The sequence below is a fragment of the Catharus ustulatus genome, chromosome 10, assembly GCF_009819885.2.
Source record: "Catharus ustulatus isolate bCatUst1 chromosome 10, bCatUst1.pri.v2, whole genome shotgun sequence".
NCBI classification, from domain to species: Eukaryota; Metazoa; Chordata; class Aves; order Passeriformes; family Turdidae; genus Catharus; species Catharus ustulatus.
Genome location: NC_046230.1, coordinates 23661409 through 23677519, shown reverse-complemented (window position 1 = coordinate 23677519; position 16111 = coordinate 23661409). Strand labels below are relative to the sequence as shown.

Sequence of the window (16111 nt, the reverse complement as noted above, 5' to 3'; positions counted from 1 at the left end):
AGATTAAATCTGATTGTGTTCTGCATGGCAATGCTGTAAAACTGCCATTTCTGTTTTGAAAAAATTCCATTTCCCTCTAACAGATTTCATTGTTTCTTTGAAGGGTGAATTTAAACAGCAAGTATTTATAATATGTACATCATTAATCTCCAGCCTTTAATCTCCACAGTCCTACTTAACCCAGGGAAGCTTCAAAGCGTGTGGGTGCCTTATATTATTTTATTGAGAAAGGAGGTAAAATATAAATGAAAGATCTGAAATCAGAATTGTGTCTGTAATATTTCCTTTTAATCTGTATAACATATTTAGTGCTCAACATGTTGGGAAGCTACCTGGACATTTGCCTGATGAACAGTTCTAGGGACAAACTGGAAAGAGTAAACATATTAATTAGAGACTGCACAGCTCCTTCTTGCTGGTGTAATCATTAAATTGATTTTTCCAGTCTGACATGTAATTGTTCCAGCGATGGAATCCTGCTTTCCACTCTCGTTCTGCTTCATCAATATTTCCTGTAAAACATGAAATGGGTTACATTAATCTAAATTTGAATCTCTTTGTATGCTAATTGGAAAATAATTTTGATTATCAATGTCATCTGCTCCAAATACGTTATGGGATGGTCTTTTGCTTCTTTTCTTAAACCTGGAATGACTGAAAATTCAGTGATTAGCATTTTTTCCTTGCATCAGACAGGAAGGAGTGCAAAGATATCATTCTGACACAGTAATAAAAATACTTTGGATTTTTTTTAGTATGTATATATTAATATACATTTTGGATAATTCTGTCCATCATAATCATCATTTTAAAGTAATTATTTTTTTCCTTTTCTTAACCTCAAAATATTCCTTTGGTTCAATGTACCCTGAATTGAATCCCACACACCCTGAAGACTAAATAATGCAAAAGGAGAGAGATGTCTGTAAAGATAAGGTGAAATCACAGCTCTGTTTAACAACAGGATTTCCATTGTTTTAATGGGTTTTAATGGATGTCCAGGATCTTGACCTGCCATGGAATAAATCCCCAAATTTAAAGTATAAAGGACACAGATTTGCAGTAGGACACTGCCAAATGTGCATATTGTCCACATGAAACCATCTTCCCTTTTCTTTTTCATCCCCACCCTTAAAGCATCCTGAGTAATCCTGAGTCCCAAGGAGATATTTATTGCCAAATTTGTTATAAGCATGGGAGCAGAGGATGAGGATGAGAAGAGTCATAAAAACACAGAATTTCACAGGATTCCAAGAATATTTTATGGACAGGGATCCCTTCCTGCAGCCCCTCTGTGGCCCTGCAGGAACATCCCAGACACCACCAAAAATGTGATTAAACCTGCAGGCTCTATCAATCACTGATTGCTTCATTTTGTATCAGCTGCAGACTTTAGGAAAAAAAGTTCAGAACCACTGATGATGTGTGAATGCTTTATTCACTCTGGTGTCCCACCCTGGCACAGCTTAGCTCCAGAAAATCTTGGTGATGCTGTAACAGCTCCGTGGTCTCTTTCTGCTCCTTTGGTTATTATGTTCTGCTGCAGAAGAGCCTCTCCCTCCATAAATACACCCCTTCCCCCTTTTTCACAGTGCTGGTGATGTGAAAATGAAATACTTCTGTGTTTTACACATCGCTGGAGAAAATATTCGGGAGAGAGAGTTCACTGACTCCGAGATTTAGCTTGGAGAAGCATCCAGTAATTTGGTCGCTTATCTGCAGTTTAGCTCAACGTTTCCAAACCTTTTTGGTCTGGAAATCCAGATGGCAATTTAATGAGACTTTGAAATGAGATTTACTTCTTGGTTCCAGTGAGACCAGAAATAAAACCAAGATGCTTTATCTCCGGGAAGTCCTGTACTTTTACATGCAGTCAAAAAGAAAATTGTGAAGAGCAAATATGGGGAAAAATGTCAATAAATTAACCACATCCTTCTCCCTCAGCTCGAAGTTGTAAATAAGCTTGGTTGCAGCAGAGATTAAATGAAAGTTCAGATACTTTAAAAGTTTTTTTTCTGCAGGCCACAACTGCCATTAACTCAGAGATGATTTGGAAGTGCTGGTAACAATAAAATCTCATTTTCATTGCTAAGCTATGCAGATTGAACTCAGAAACATGGGGACAAAACATGCACAACATTCTGCTTTCCTGAGTCTAGGAACTCTCCTTTGCACATATTTAATTCAAAGATGCAGTCGAGGTCTCAGGCAAAGCCAAATTTTTCCCATTAAGTCAAATGGATTGGTAATTTAGTGTATGAAGCAGTAGCAGTATTATTTGGAGAAAACTGCCTGAACTGTATTTCTCATTCTATCCCTGATTTTGGGTGTTCAGTTTAATTTATTCAGGTAAAGCCTCCACTGATGAATTTAAAAGGACTCAAAAACCTCTCTTCTTCAATTATTCAGGCGTAGAGGTGTTTAAAGTCTGTCCAAAGACATTGGAAAATCTCTACCATAGACACATCTTGAATTAAAAGTCACCATTCTGGAGTATAAATTATGAGGCTTTTCAGTCCTTTTTAAAGATTATGGTGAACAAGTGAGCCAGCTAGAGGAAGAAGACATCAAAAAAATTCAGAGCAGCCACCATTATGAATCTAAAAGACAAAAGGGGATGGAAAACACTGAAATAAGAACTTGGATTCCCATTTGTTTGCTTTTCTTCCCCCCAGTGATAAGATCCAAATTGAAGTCACAAGTCAATGCATCCCATTATCACCAACATCATCAATCTCTGGGAGGCAACCACCCATGACTTGGATGAGCTGACAGCTGGGAGGCAGCAAAAAAAAAAAAAGATTAGAGAGTCCAAGCTGACCAATAATTGCAGCTCAGAGCCCTGGGTGCCTGCAGAGCCAGCTGACAGTGACAACAGGGAATTTTAGTGACAACAGGGAATTTTCTGTCAGCCACTGGGGCAATCCCAAACTTTACCTTAATTCCTGTGAGCCCCATGCAAAACCCAGTGAGGCTGACAGGGAGAAAATGGGAGATTCTGTAGGTGATGAATCAGTGCTCTGAAAGGTTCCAGTTTAACAGAACAAAATTTTAAAAAGGTTTTTTTTTTGATTCTTCAGCAATGCCAGCACAATCAGCTGGAATTTCCTCTCATTCCATCTATCCCTTGCTTTAATGGTGCTACAGCAAAGTTAAATTTATCACCAACCCATCCTTTGAACTGCTGGATGTGCCAATAAAGTGCTAATCTTGATGTTAACACCCAAAACTACATTTAGCATTGGGATAAAGGCCATATAGCTGTTAATTAATAAGGGATGACAAGTTAGAATTAATTTTTCCATCCTCAACAGCTCCTGATTGCAGGTACCTGCAAGGTTCAATAGTATGATAAAATACACAGATTTAGGCTGTAGATTCTCATGGTGAAAGTTTCTTCCCAAGTGTCCAGAAAAGAGGAAAAAAAATATATCTATGTTGAATGTTCTTTAATCACACTCTCTGGATATCAAAGCTCTGTTAGCCACAGCAGTATATTCATTTTCACATGTTTTTAAGGACTGCAAAATCCTTTCATTTGTTTTTTCAGTTCTTCCAGAAGTCAGCAGAGCTCTCTGGGAGATGAATTATTCTAAGGGTCATTATCTTTCCAATGACATGGAATGAAATGTTGGATAAAAATCAGATGGTTTAGGTACAAAAACTTCCTGCTCATGGGTGCAATGACTAAAGTCTTTGTTTGGAGGTGTGGTAGTATTGATGAGGTTACTTGTGATTAATTCACATTTCCAGCTCTGTGGAAATTTAATTTAATTCTGATGGTGAATTTTCTATTTAGTCAATTTTTAAATATTCTTACCACCCTGTGTATTTATCTCTGCAGAATCCAGATATTGGTTGGAGGATCACAGCAAATACAATAATTTTTGTTGCTTTTTGGTCGAGAGGTTGAACATTTCTCTGCCTCCACATTAAAAAATCTTTTTAGGGTGATTTTAAAATGTAATATATTTATATGACCAATCTTGATTTCTTCACAGATGATACATGATTCAGTAATATCAAATAAAATAGGAAAATGTGTATTAGGCACACTAAAATAGTAATGGAAGAGTAAATGGAAAGTTTGGCTGCCTGCAGCGTTCAATCAAGAGGAAACGGGCTGATATAAATAGGAAGGGCTTTAGATCCATTAAAGGTTGTGTTGAGGAGGTAAAGTCAAACACTGAGGCTTTTATAATTAACATATGATTGCTCTAAAAGCCACTTAAAAGCCACTTACTGTTTACTGTCCCTGCAGTGTCATTCTCTCAGCAGAAACTCTTCTGGTTTCAAAATGCAATGGGAAATGCTGAGTGCTCCCAGCTTGTCCTGGGCTGGGCAGGGTGCAGGAATTGGGGAAAAATCCCTGCAGGAATTGTGTCTGGTTGCAACTGAACTGGGGTAAAATTCCTGCAGGAATTGTGTGTGGTTGGAACTGAACTGGGGTAAAATCCCTGCAGGAATTGTGTCTGGTTGGAACTGAACTGGGGTAAAATCCCTGCAGGAATTGTGTCTGGTTGGAACTGAACTGGGGTAAAATCCCTGCAGGAATTGTGTCTGGTTGGAACTGAATTGGGGTAAAATCCCTGCAGGAATTGTCTGGTTGGAACTGAGAGCCAGGTCTGCTTGTCCAGTGTTTGTTATCAAGCTGGACACAAAACTTCAGGTTCTGACTCGTGTCTCTATTTATGGATTTATGAGTTGGAACTTGAGGAGGAGACATTGAGAAACCTTCTAAAATCACACAAACTACTCTAGAGGTATCAGAGGTATATTTTATATATGGTTGTTGCTCTTGGGTTACTGGGAGAGCCTTATTTTTTCCTTATTATTTTCCTACACCACAACCATAATAATTTTTAAAAAAATATCTATATGTTGCTTGAGGAAAATGTGACTTATCTAACAGTAAAGATATATGTTTGTAATATATTTAACTGCCTCAGGGGACTTGTCTTACCCAGCCTGTGATGGGAACAGGCTGGTTCAGATCCAGGACACATTTGGAGCTGGCCTTTAAAGGCTTTAAAATCCCTGTGTGGGTGGCAAGGCTTGGGCTAGGGGTGGGACAGGAATTAAACAAGGGGTTACCAAGCACATCCATGGCAAATCCTGATCACTGGAGGCTGAAAAATCATAATTTCTGCAAAATAAGTCGTTTTGATTGTCCTCTTTGGATTCTGATTCTGACAGAATTCTGCTTTGCCTATCTGAACCCTGCTTGAACTTGTAACAATGAGAACATAAAAATTCCTTACTTGTTCCCTGTCATCTTATATCACCTCATGTTAAAGCAACCTTCCTTTCCTGAGAATATTTCATGAAAGGAGTAATAGAAATGAGAGAACCTCAGAACAAGAGGAAATCTCTGCATTAATGGTGAGCACTGTCCTTTGGGCATAAAAGCAGAGAGAAAATGCAAAAGAATATTTCAGTGAAGAGAATTATTGTAACATAAGCTATTATATCACACTTGTACACAGGATTTTAAAGGGTTTTCTGTCAGAATTGGATAATATTGTGAAGGGAACATAATGGAAATACTCTGCTTTTATTATTGCAATGTTTCAGGGACTGACAGATGATCCAAAACAAGGCAGTGCCACTTGTTGACAGCATTCTTACCTCAGTTCTATATTTGGACCCAGACACGACGATTCTTCTCTTTTTGCTAAGAATACACCCATGAATTTCTTTTAATTAAATTATGCAAATTTATGTTGTGAATTACCAAATGTGGCACAGTGATGCATTTATGTCTGCTGGCACATCCTGAGTGTTGCTCCATCATCCCTCACCCCACAGCACCAGGCAGAGCAGCTCTGCTCTCCTCCAGGATCTGCTGAACTCTGATAATCTGCTCCCTCCTGCCCCACACGGGCTTAGTTAAGCTCAGCCCATTTGTAGGATCCACATTTTCCCCAAGGGTTTCCCAACCAGGTTAAAGGAATATGTAAAAGAGCTCAGTTCTCCCGGCTCAGCACAAAGTTGTCACAATCTTTGAAACCTCCCTGAAATCCACCCGTAATTGGGAACGCTGTGATTTTAAAATCACACAGTAGGCTTCATAAATTATTCATTTTACCTACTGATTCCACGTCTCCTGATTTAATTGAAAAGCATCTGTTGAACTGAGAGGGGATAAAAGTTGAGCCATAATACAGTCACAGACTCAAATGAGGAAGGAATAAATTATTTCAGAAGGAATCATCTGTGCACCATGACAGTTTACATATTTTTAAGGCTTACGTGTTTTTTAAGATGAGCACTCAAACTGAGTCTTAGAGAAAGATTTTAAATTACTAATTAACATCTTAAAAGTGTATCTCATTTTTGAAATGAGACTTTCCCTCTGTCAAGCTGCAGAATGTGATTCCAGAGCTGCAAAATCACTTTATAAAATCAATTCCTTTTGAAATCCAGAGCACAGAGGCTTCATCTGTTGCTGGTCTTTGGTAAAACAATGCCATTGGTCCTCAACAAATTTGGGTCTTTTGTGCTCAACTGACCTTAAAGTTTCACACAATTATACTTTTCTTGGCAGTGAAATCTGATAAATCCATTGTATCTATGGCCAGACACAAATCAATTCTGTTTTCTATAGGTAAATCCTGCAACTCTGGGCTGTCAGCAGTGACACTCCAGAAATAAAACACAGAGCTCTCACGTGAGCTGGAAACCAGAATCCCCTCTTGGCAGTGGCAGTGCACTTCATATCCTCAGGGGATCAGTTGCATAAAATAGAATCTCATAAATAACAGATAATATAAGCCAAATAAAACATCCTGTAACATCCCACAGTTTATACAGAACATCTAAATCCTCCAGAATTCCCAGTGCCAACTCTCCTTTAGCACTGATTTTCCTGCTCTCTCCAGCACCCAGGAACCCTGGTGGCACCAAGATTATTTCAGGGGGTACCAAAGAACTGATATTTCAGCACTCAGAGTCTCACATTGTGTCTGCATCTGAATTTTGGGATGAAAAACTCCACATCACAAAGTCCTGGCCCTTGGTGTGTCCCCAGGTTTTGTCCTGGTACAAAAGAGGGTGGTGACCCCAAAGCCAGAAGCACAGGTCACGTTCTGGGGTGCACCCTCAGCACATCATGGACAGTTTTATCCAGCACAAATTCAGTTTTACTCAACACCAATTCAGTTTTACCCAACATAATTCAGTTTTATCCAACAACAATTCAGTTTTACCCAACACCAATTCAGTTTTATCCAACACCAATTCAGTTTTACCTAACATCAATTCGGTTTTACCCAACACCAATTCAGTTTTATCCTACACCAATTCAGTTTTATCCAACACCAATTGGTTTTATCCAACACCAGTTTGGTTTTACCCAACACCAATTCAGTTTTACCCAACATAATTCAGTTTTATCCAACACCAATTCAGTTTTATCCAACACCAATTCAGTTTTACCCAACACCAATTCAGTTTTACCTAACATCAATTCACTTTTACCCAACACCAATTCACTTTTACCCAACATAATTCAGTTTTATCCAACACCAATTCAGTTTTACCCAACATAATTCAGTTTTATCCAACACCAATTCAGTTTTATCCAACATAATTCAGTTTTATCCAACACCAATTCAGTTTTATCCAACACCAATTCAGTTTTAGCCAACATAATTCAGCTTTACCCAAAATCAATTCAGTTTTATCCAACATAATTCAGTTTTATCCAACACCAATTCAGTTTTACCCAACATAATTCAATGTTACCCAACATAATTCAGTTTTATCCAACACCAGTTCAGTTTTATCCAACACCAATTCAGTTTTATCCAACACCAATTCAGTTTTATCCAACAACACCAATTCAGTTTTACCCAACATAATTCAGCTTTACCCAAAATCAATTCAGTTTTATCCAACACCAATTCGGTTTTACCCAACATAATTCAATGTTACCCAACATAATTCAGTTTTATCCAACACCAGTTCAGTTTCATCCAACACCATTTCAGTTTTATCCAACACCAATTCAGTTTTATCCTATACCAATTCAGTTTTACCCAACACCAATTCAGTTTTACCCAACACCAATTCAGTTTTATCCAACATGATTCAGCTTTACCCAAAACCAATTCAATTTTATCCAACATAATTCAGTTTTACCCAACTGGACATCTCAGTTACAAACAGGAAGGTAAACATCTGAACTCAATTATCACACTAACATCCAGCAAATGATCCTTGCATAAAAGTTTTATTGTAAAAGCATCTAGGAAAGAGTTGTTACCTGTCATTTCCACGACTTTGGGGAAAAAGTGTTTCCAGAATCGACACTGCTGAGCTTGTAGTTTTGTCAGTACCACAGAAGTGTTGGTGTTCAGGGTCAAATATTTTTGTTCAGTACTAGTGAAGATTGGCCATCTTATTCCATTAGTCAGGGTCCCATTTGGAGCTCTAAAGGAGAAAAAAATCACTTTGTTTAGAACAAGAAACCACCTCAGCACACAATAAAGCATGATTTGGGTTTATTTATTAAATAAATCCCAAGTGTGGAATGACTGATGTGTCCTTTTGGAAGTAACAGGGGAAAAAAGCCAGATAAATTTCATTTACCCTCATTTGAAGAAAAAAATATCCACTTTTGAGGTGTTCTGGGTTCATCAAAGGGAAAAACTTAATAAATGATCGTGTTCAAACAACTTTTTGAATCTGGAGATTCTCAGAGAAGCTGTGAATTATTAGGGATGACTCTAGAACCAACCAGCCTGCCAGTCTGAGAGGTTGGGTGGTTTGTGTTTTACTTTGAATGTCTTTGATCCCTTTAGATGGACAAACAGATTGGAATAAATTACTGGAATGAACCTGCAAGTAAAGGCAGAAATAAAGTCTGAACTGGGATAAGATCTGCACTGGGAAAGAGAACAATTATTCCTCATTAAGAAGGAGCTGTCATCCTGGAGTCCTGTTTGTGGAGGGTCAAATGGGAACAATCTGAAATCTTGTGGAAACTGGGAAGAGGTACAGAGGGCTTGACCCTTTATAAAACCAGCTCTGCATGTGAAAGGAGCACAGCTGTTGGTATTAAAGGAGTTGTGATAAATATTTATAACATAACAGAATTCATAAAGCTCAAAGGACAGGCATCCAGATTTCACCTCCAGAAATGACAGTATCTGTATGAGGGGGAAAAAATGGTTTAAATGTGTAAGAGAACAACAAAATGGGCAGTGTTACATTAGGGAACAAAAAACAGAACATGGATTTGGGGGGAAATTCGTAGATTTGTATTTTAAACAGTCACAGATCACCATTAGCTCAGAAGAGGTTAGGAATAGAAATTAAACATTTTATTTCAGTGCAAGCACAGGGAGCTGTTCTCTTTCCTGGAAGCTGATATCAAGGAATGTGGGATTTAGGGCAGAGCAACAGCAACTGATGATTCTTGGTGGGATAAATTAACTCTGAGCTGAGTTCATTTGGTTCTCTCTGCTTTGCTTCTCACCAGGACTTTTCCTGGAAGGCAGAAGCCAAAGAGGAGTCCTGGGAGTCGGGTTCTGCTTCCCAAGAGGGGGAACAAGGCAGGAGTTGTGGTGGGAGCACTCAGAGCACAGGATGCTGACCAATACCTCTCGGTTAATTCCAAATTAAGTTTTCAGCCCATGTTTTTGTGCTCTGGGGTCTTTAGCACTGGAAGCTTCAAGAAGAAGTGTTGGAATAAGAACTTCAGGCAGTCATTTCCTGGACTGCTCCCCTCTTCACTGATTTTTCCTGCCTAATTCAGCTCCAGTTAACCCATGGCACCTTTTTAAAGTGCACATTTACTTGTGGCCCCTGAGAATGACGACTTAAGCAGAGCTGACTTGCACTTCAGTTCAAGATCAGGACGCTAATGGTGCTGTCAGTATTCATTTAACAGCTTTTATGCTATGAAATAAATCATGACATCCCACATTATAATTTACAGGTGTGTGGGGGGATTACACAATGCCTCGATGGCGACAGATGTATTTTACTGAAAAATGATTGAAAGAACTGTCAGGTGAACACAGCACTTTGAAGCCCATGAACCTGCTGATTATGACAATCTCTGCATTTCTAGGAAGTTTACTGTTCAAAGAAATGCCCAGTAATTTCCTCCTTGGCTTATTATTGAAAATTTCCCAAGTTAAAAAGCAGCTCCCAGTCGGAGCAGAAGGGAGATCACAGGAGCATAATTTGGAACAAGTTATGATTATAACCTTGTTGTTCCCTCACAATTACTGTGAATTCCTTCTTACTAATAACTTCATGATGAGAATTGCAGTGCCCAGAATAGGCTGTAAAATTCCCTGTTCTTTGCACCAATATCAAAGTCTAATAATATCCAGAGCAGTGGAAGTATGGTGGGAATATCTTCAGTGGGCAGACAGGAATCCAACTCCCTGCACAAACTTGTCGCTGCCCATTCAGGTCTGGATGGAAAAATGTTGGTGATCAATTACAGAAAGTTGTTTGTACTGAAAATTAAATGTTCCATTTGCATGGAGACCTCCATTTTATCATCTTTTATCAATTCTTGAAATCCCTGTTCTTTCATCTTCTGGTATTGCTTAATGATCTCTGCTTCAGTAATTCCAGTTTGCCACTTCAGTGCTGGCATTGGGGCCGGATGGTGTGTCAGGACAGGCTTCCAACTGTGGTTTTATCTTGCCAAATCACCTTTCTTGGACAAGATTTATTCAGAGAACACCTTAGTTTTGTTTGGAGAAAATCATCAAATAGTATGGCTTGGAAGGGAAGATCCAACCTCCTGATATGAGCAGTGAAATCTTCAGCTCTACCAGGAATATGAGCTCTGAAGATCTTAAAAAGAATCTTTTTCCTTTTCTACCCTTTTTGCCATTTGCAGCAGTTCTGAAGGCAATGAAGAAATACAATTCTTTGAATTCTCCCAGAAAAGAAATGCCAGACAGAAAAACAAAACAGAAACAAAAACAAACTCAAACCACCTGTGTTTAAACTCTGGTGTAAATAGAATTTGTCTCATTCCTGCAGCTATGTTTTCTCTTTGCATATGCCCTGAAATTATGGGCTGGATTCTCTCTATTCTGCTAGTGGCACAGCAGCTCATTCATAGTAAATTATTTTGTTAAGATAGGTCTTTAAGTGGAAATTTCTTGGTTGTGCTTGTTGTTACTTAGATCATGTTCTTGCCCCTTTGGGTTTTTCCATCCACAATTGCCAATTACTTTTAGTTTTCAAGATTAATTTATAGCAAGTGTACTAAATTTGATATAGGCGTGAAGAGGGTTTTGGAAGAGCTCATTCACCAATTATTTCTCTGTATTTAATATTCATCTTCAGCAACTTCAGAAAGAGAAAGTTAATTTCATTCAAATGGAAAATGCAACACGAACAGAGCTCTGTTAATCATAATAAACATACATACATTACCATTCTCATTAATATGATCAATATAGCCTGAGAAACAATAGCAGCTCACTGCATTTTTATTAATATTCACACAGCATTACCTTTACAAATGGTTTATCACACAGATACACAAAAAAATATGTAATTCATCATCTGAGTGGTTTTGGTAAACATTCAGGATTTAAAGTACCTTGAAAATATTCTCTTTATTTTTGTGAGCAAGTTCTGAATAGCAGAGTGAAAACTCATAGAGTGAATTCCATCATTACCACTGAGGTTATTCTTTTGTAGTGTTAAATTGTACTTTGAAGAAGACCAGAATGGGAAATATTTTCTGCTAACCCTCTTGAAAACGTATTTAGGTGCTTTAGGATTTACCTTTGTAAAACAGGTGTCCTACAGCCTAGCTTAGACTGTCCCAAGCTTTCTCCACCCTCCTGCTCAGCTGCTCTGCTTGTAACTCAGGTTGTGTTTCTCCAGAGGACAAGAAAAGCAATCCCACATCTCAGTGCCCACTCAGATGAATGAAAATTAATGAAAATTAATATTAATGATAATTCTGCTGCACCCTCTGCTTCCCCTGTGCAGGAGGAATTTAAATCCAAGAAAGATCTGTGAGTGGATTGGCATCACCCTGCTTGGAACTGCTGATGTTGATCTCCAATTTGGCCCCTTTTCTTTTAAAAGCTGTTTAAAGGCAGGGGAGAGGGAGTGAGAATCCCTTTTATTGGTTTTTGTGATTCCTGGTGGCTGCTGGGCAGCACTGGCATCAGCTGGGTTCCATGGGCTGGTGTTTTATGGAGCGCTACCATGGGCACAAGGAAACCAGGAGGGGGAATGGCAACAGCAAAAATAACCCCAACTCTTGCAGACTTCCTGCAACTGCAGCACAAAACCTCTGAGAATTATGGAAACAATCAGCTCAGCATCAAACAAGAAGGAAAACCTCAAAGTTTCACCCTAAGGGTAGCTCTGGGAGTCAGGGGTTCCTCTGCACATCTGAAGGTTGGATGATCTTAAAGGTCTCAACCAAACAAGTGAAGCTTTTCTCTTTCATTTTTTCCCCCTCACATTTTGGAAGAAAACATTTTGTTGTTTTTCCTCTTTCCCACTTGGACAGGAGGATGCTCCTAATTAGCAGGAATGTTGATGGGGAGCTCCAGGCTGTCCTGTGCTGTCCCAGCCCCACTCTGGAGGGATGGGAAGTGCTTGTGGCATTAGTCAGGACAGCACAGCAGATGTCTCACATGGTTCCTGAAGGCCAGCATGGGTGATATTTATATCTGTGCTCGTTTTCCCATTGCTGGCTGCCAGGTTAATCTGAATTTGGGGGGCTGGTGTGGTCCCTGGGGGGATGATGGGGCAGTGACAGCAGAAGGTTTTGTAAGGCTTTGCTGGGATGGCACCATGGACGAGATAAAATAGTGACCACTTTCTGAAAATATAGGTAATTAAACATTTTTCTTCTAATTGATTTAAATTATCATATTACTGAAATTTAAAAATAAAATCTCATATAATTGTTCCATAAAAAAGTACCAAAATCCTGATTTTGTGGCATTTGAGCCACGCTGGGGCTCCCACAGTAAGGCAGGAAAGGGCTGCTCTGATGAGCACTACGAGTGTGAGGGATGTGCAGCCTCCAATCCTTCAAACTCCTTTTTAATCAGCTCTGGGAAGTTCATTACAGCCTGCTGTGCTCAGCTCTCACTCCAGATCACACACACGAGTCCATAATCCAGTGAGTGCAGAGTGTCCCTGAGCCAGAGCGGAGGGAAACTGCTCTGCAAGTCCTAGCCTGGGTAAATATTATTCCTTCTGCTGATCCCTGAAGAAAGCAGCAGGATCCAGCTGGCAAAGTCCTTAACTGAGAGAAACTGGAGAAGAACCTTTGCAGCCAGGCTTTCTTACACCTGCACTAAATAAAGCTCAGGATATTCCTTCCAGATTCCAGCCTGGACACAGCAGCTGCCTGTTGAGATGCCTTTAACTATAAATTATCATGGGATGTGCTATTATGACCAATATCAGTTTCAGGAAATGAAGCAACAAGCTGTTACTCCTTTTTTTTGTTGCTATTATTTATGCTCTTTGTTATTGTGTTTTTTTATTTGGTGTTCTGCTCCAAAGAGCCTCGTGGAGCACCCATTGAGCTGAAACAATTCTTGCTCGTCCATGTCATAAATCCCTGCTGTGCACAAGCCAGGCCTCAAGGAATTGGCCATAAATAATGGAGCATTTGGGACATTTAGATGCAGGATGCTCTGCCTCAGCTCTTTGCTGAGCACTGAGGAGCTGGGTGCTCCTGGACAGGAGCCTGCTCTGGTACCAGGAGAAATAATGAGTTTGAGCCAGAGCTTCAACCCCTGCCTGCATTTCTGACCCTCCTTCACTCTGAAATGTTCCAGCCAAGTTTGGGGCTCCTTCATGAACCCCAAACTCCACACAGAGCATGGATGAGATGGGATTTCATCACACCAGGCTGTCAGAGCCACAGGGATCATTTCACACCTTCTCCAGGACTGGTGTGAATATTCACATTTCACATTTACATCACTTTTTGGACAGACATGAGGCAACCCTGCAGCTTAGTCCTTCTTGATGCTGAAGGAACAATTTTACCTTTACTTTTTCCAATGTCCCTGTAAAATTTTTTGTAAGATCCTTCTGCCCTTTTGTGTGGTATCAATTTCAGCTTTCAAGGGCCACTTTTCAAAGCTGTTATTTCTTAGCAGTCTTGGCTGCAGGAAGAAATCAAATGGAACTATAGCTTTTAGTCTTAACTTGTTGAAGGGGGATATTTGGAAATGGGAGAAGGTCCTGAACCCCACAGAGACCTTGAAGGAGGAAGAACCTCCCATAACAGGTAAGTAAAAGGATAAGTAGACAGGAAGGCATGTGGCACTTGGCCTTTTTGTCATCCTCTGAGGCTGTTTTATCTCCTCTGAAACCCCTCTTCCTCCTCTTGACCTGGAAAAATACAAACTTACACACCAGAACTACTCCCTGGAACAAACCAGGGTTTCATCAGAAACAAAAAAGAGGGTGTGAAGGGAGAGAAAAATATTTTTATAGCCATAAAACTATTAATACTCTGTTTTAAATTCCCAGTGTCTTTGGTAAAATTTGTCAGCCCAGCTGGTTCTGAGAAAGAGTAAATACTGTGCTCATGGATATTATTGCTGGTTCCATTCCTTCCCCGCTCTGCCATTAATAAAGTTCATCCCAGGCACTCAGAAATTGTTGGATAAATGTGTTTTCAATGCTTTTCTTATCTCTAGAGACTAAATTTGCAATTGAGGCTGGGTAGTTGATACTACGCCAGGAGATGATATTTGAGATTTGTTTTCAATGGAAATTGCCCTAATCATGATTTATTTTCAGGATGGATGCTCCACAGAGCCCTGCACCAACCAAAATCCTCTGGATTCGTCGTGTCCTGATGGATTTCATCACAGTGGCATTTTTCTTTATATTTTCTACTACTGTTTTATTTCTGTGAGTGGGAGGAAGTGCATGAGTCACAAACTTTCACGACCATGTAATCTAGGCCAAATTGAGCAGTCCTAAAAATGAAACTATTGGGTAGCTTTCAGGAGGGGGAATTTGTGTTACTGCTTCATCAGAAACAGAACCACTGCAGCTTCATGCTGGGAAATGTAAACAAGAAGATAGAGTGCTCTTAACCCCCTCCCCAAATATATAATAATAAGAATAAATAAATAAATAAATAAATAAATAAATAAATAATAATAATAGTAAAAATACATTTCTTACAGTATAAATTCATTGTAGGTTTGACATTTACAAGTTACACATGACTATATAAAGATAAAGAAATTTTAATTATGTCCCATTCTTGTAAATTCTTCTGAGTCTGTTTTGAGCTGCAGCAAGGGGGAGATCTCCAAATAGCAGCAGGTAGGCTGGGAGCCAGGGAAAGGCTGCTCTTAAAAAGAAACAATATGAAAAGAGAGGAGTAACCTGTTTAAAATTATTTTCTTTCAGAATTGAGGGGGGTTTTGTGGAAATTATGGTATGCAAATTACTTTACTACTAGGAAAAAAACTACTGTTAAACATCCAGCATTTCCAGAAAATTCACTTGGAGGTTGCACCATGAATAAGATCCATGAGAGGCAGATATTCAAAAGTTCATTTAAATAAAAACTTCATTAGAATTTTTTAAAAATTCACTGTATTTAAACAGCTGTTCCTGCAGGAAAAGGATCTCTCAGGTGTAAATTTGAGGCAATGCTCTTTAGGTTTGCATTTTATGAAATTTAGAAGTTCCCTTGTGTTCCCACAAGGAAAGGTAGAGGACACAGATGGTGGCCAGAGGTGCCTGGGAAGGCAGAGAATGGCAGCTTTCAATTTTATATTTTTATAGAATTGTATAACATCACCAACTGTGAGCACAGAATGCCCAATTTCTACCATGGCTTCACATTCCTGGGGACAGAATCTCCCAAATCCCAACTCTGAATCTCTAACTGCATTTCCCCACCCCTGCCCTCCCCTGAGCTGATTGGAAACAGAATTAAACACCACATTGAGCTCCCTCCAAAAATGTGGTGTTAGGCACCCTCTGCTGCTCCTCATTTCTTCTTTTTCTACTTCCCTGGAACAGCCAATCTCTGGAGTTGGGCAGGGAATTAAAATGTGCACTGGAAGGTTTCCATTCCTCCCACAAAAACTCTCAGCATCACTCCAGATTAGTG

General features: G+C 39.4%; 1 protein-coding gene across 1 annotated transcript in view; it reads right to left on the bottom strand.

The window, feature by feature from the left end:
- Positions 1 to 266: 266 nt before the first annotated feature.
- Positions 267 to 16111, bottom strand: part of BCHE (butyrylcholinesterase) — a 31035-nt gene continuing 15190 nt past the window's right edge. The window contains exons 3-4 of the mRNA XM_033069280.2: positions 8267 to 8433; positions 267 to 512 (exon numbers count right to left, since the gene is read on the bottom strand). Coding sequence (XP_032925171.1) covers positions 391 to 512; positions 8267 to 8433 — 289 coding nt within the window. The 3' untranslated portion in view covers positions 267 to 390. The remainder of the gene's footprint in view (positions 513 to 8266; positions 8434 to 16111) is intronic.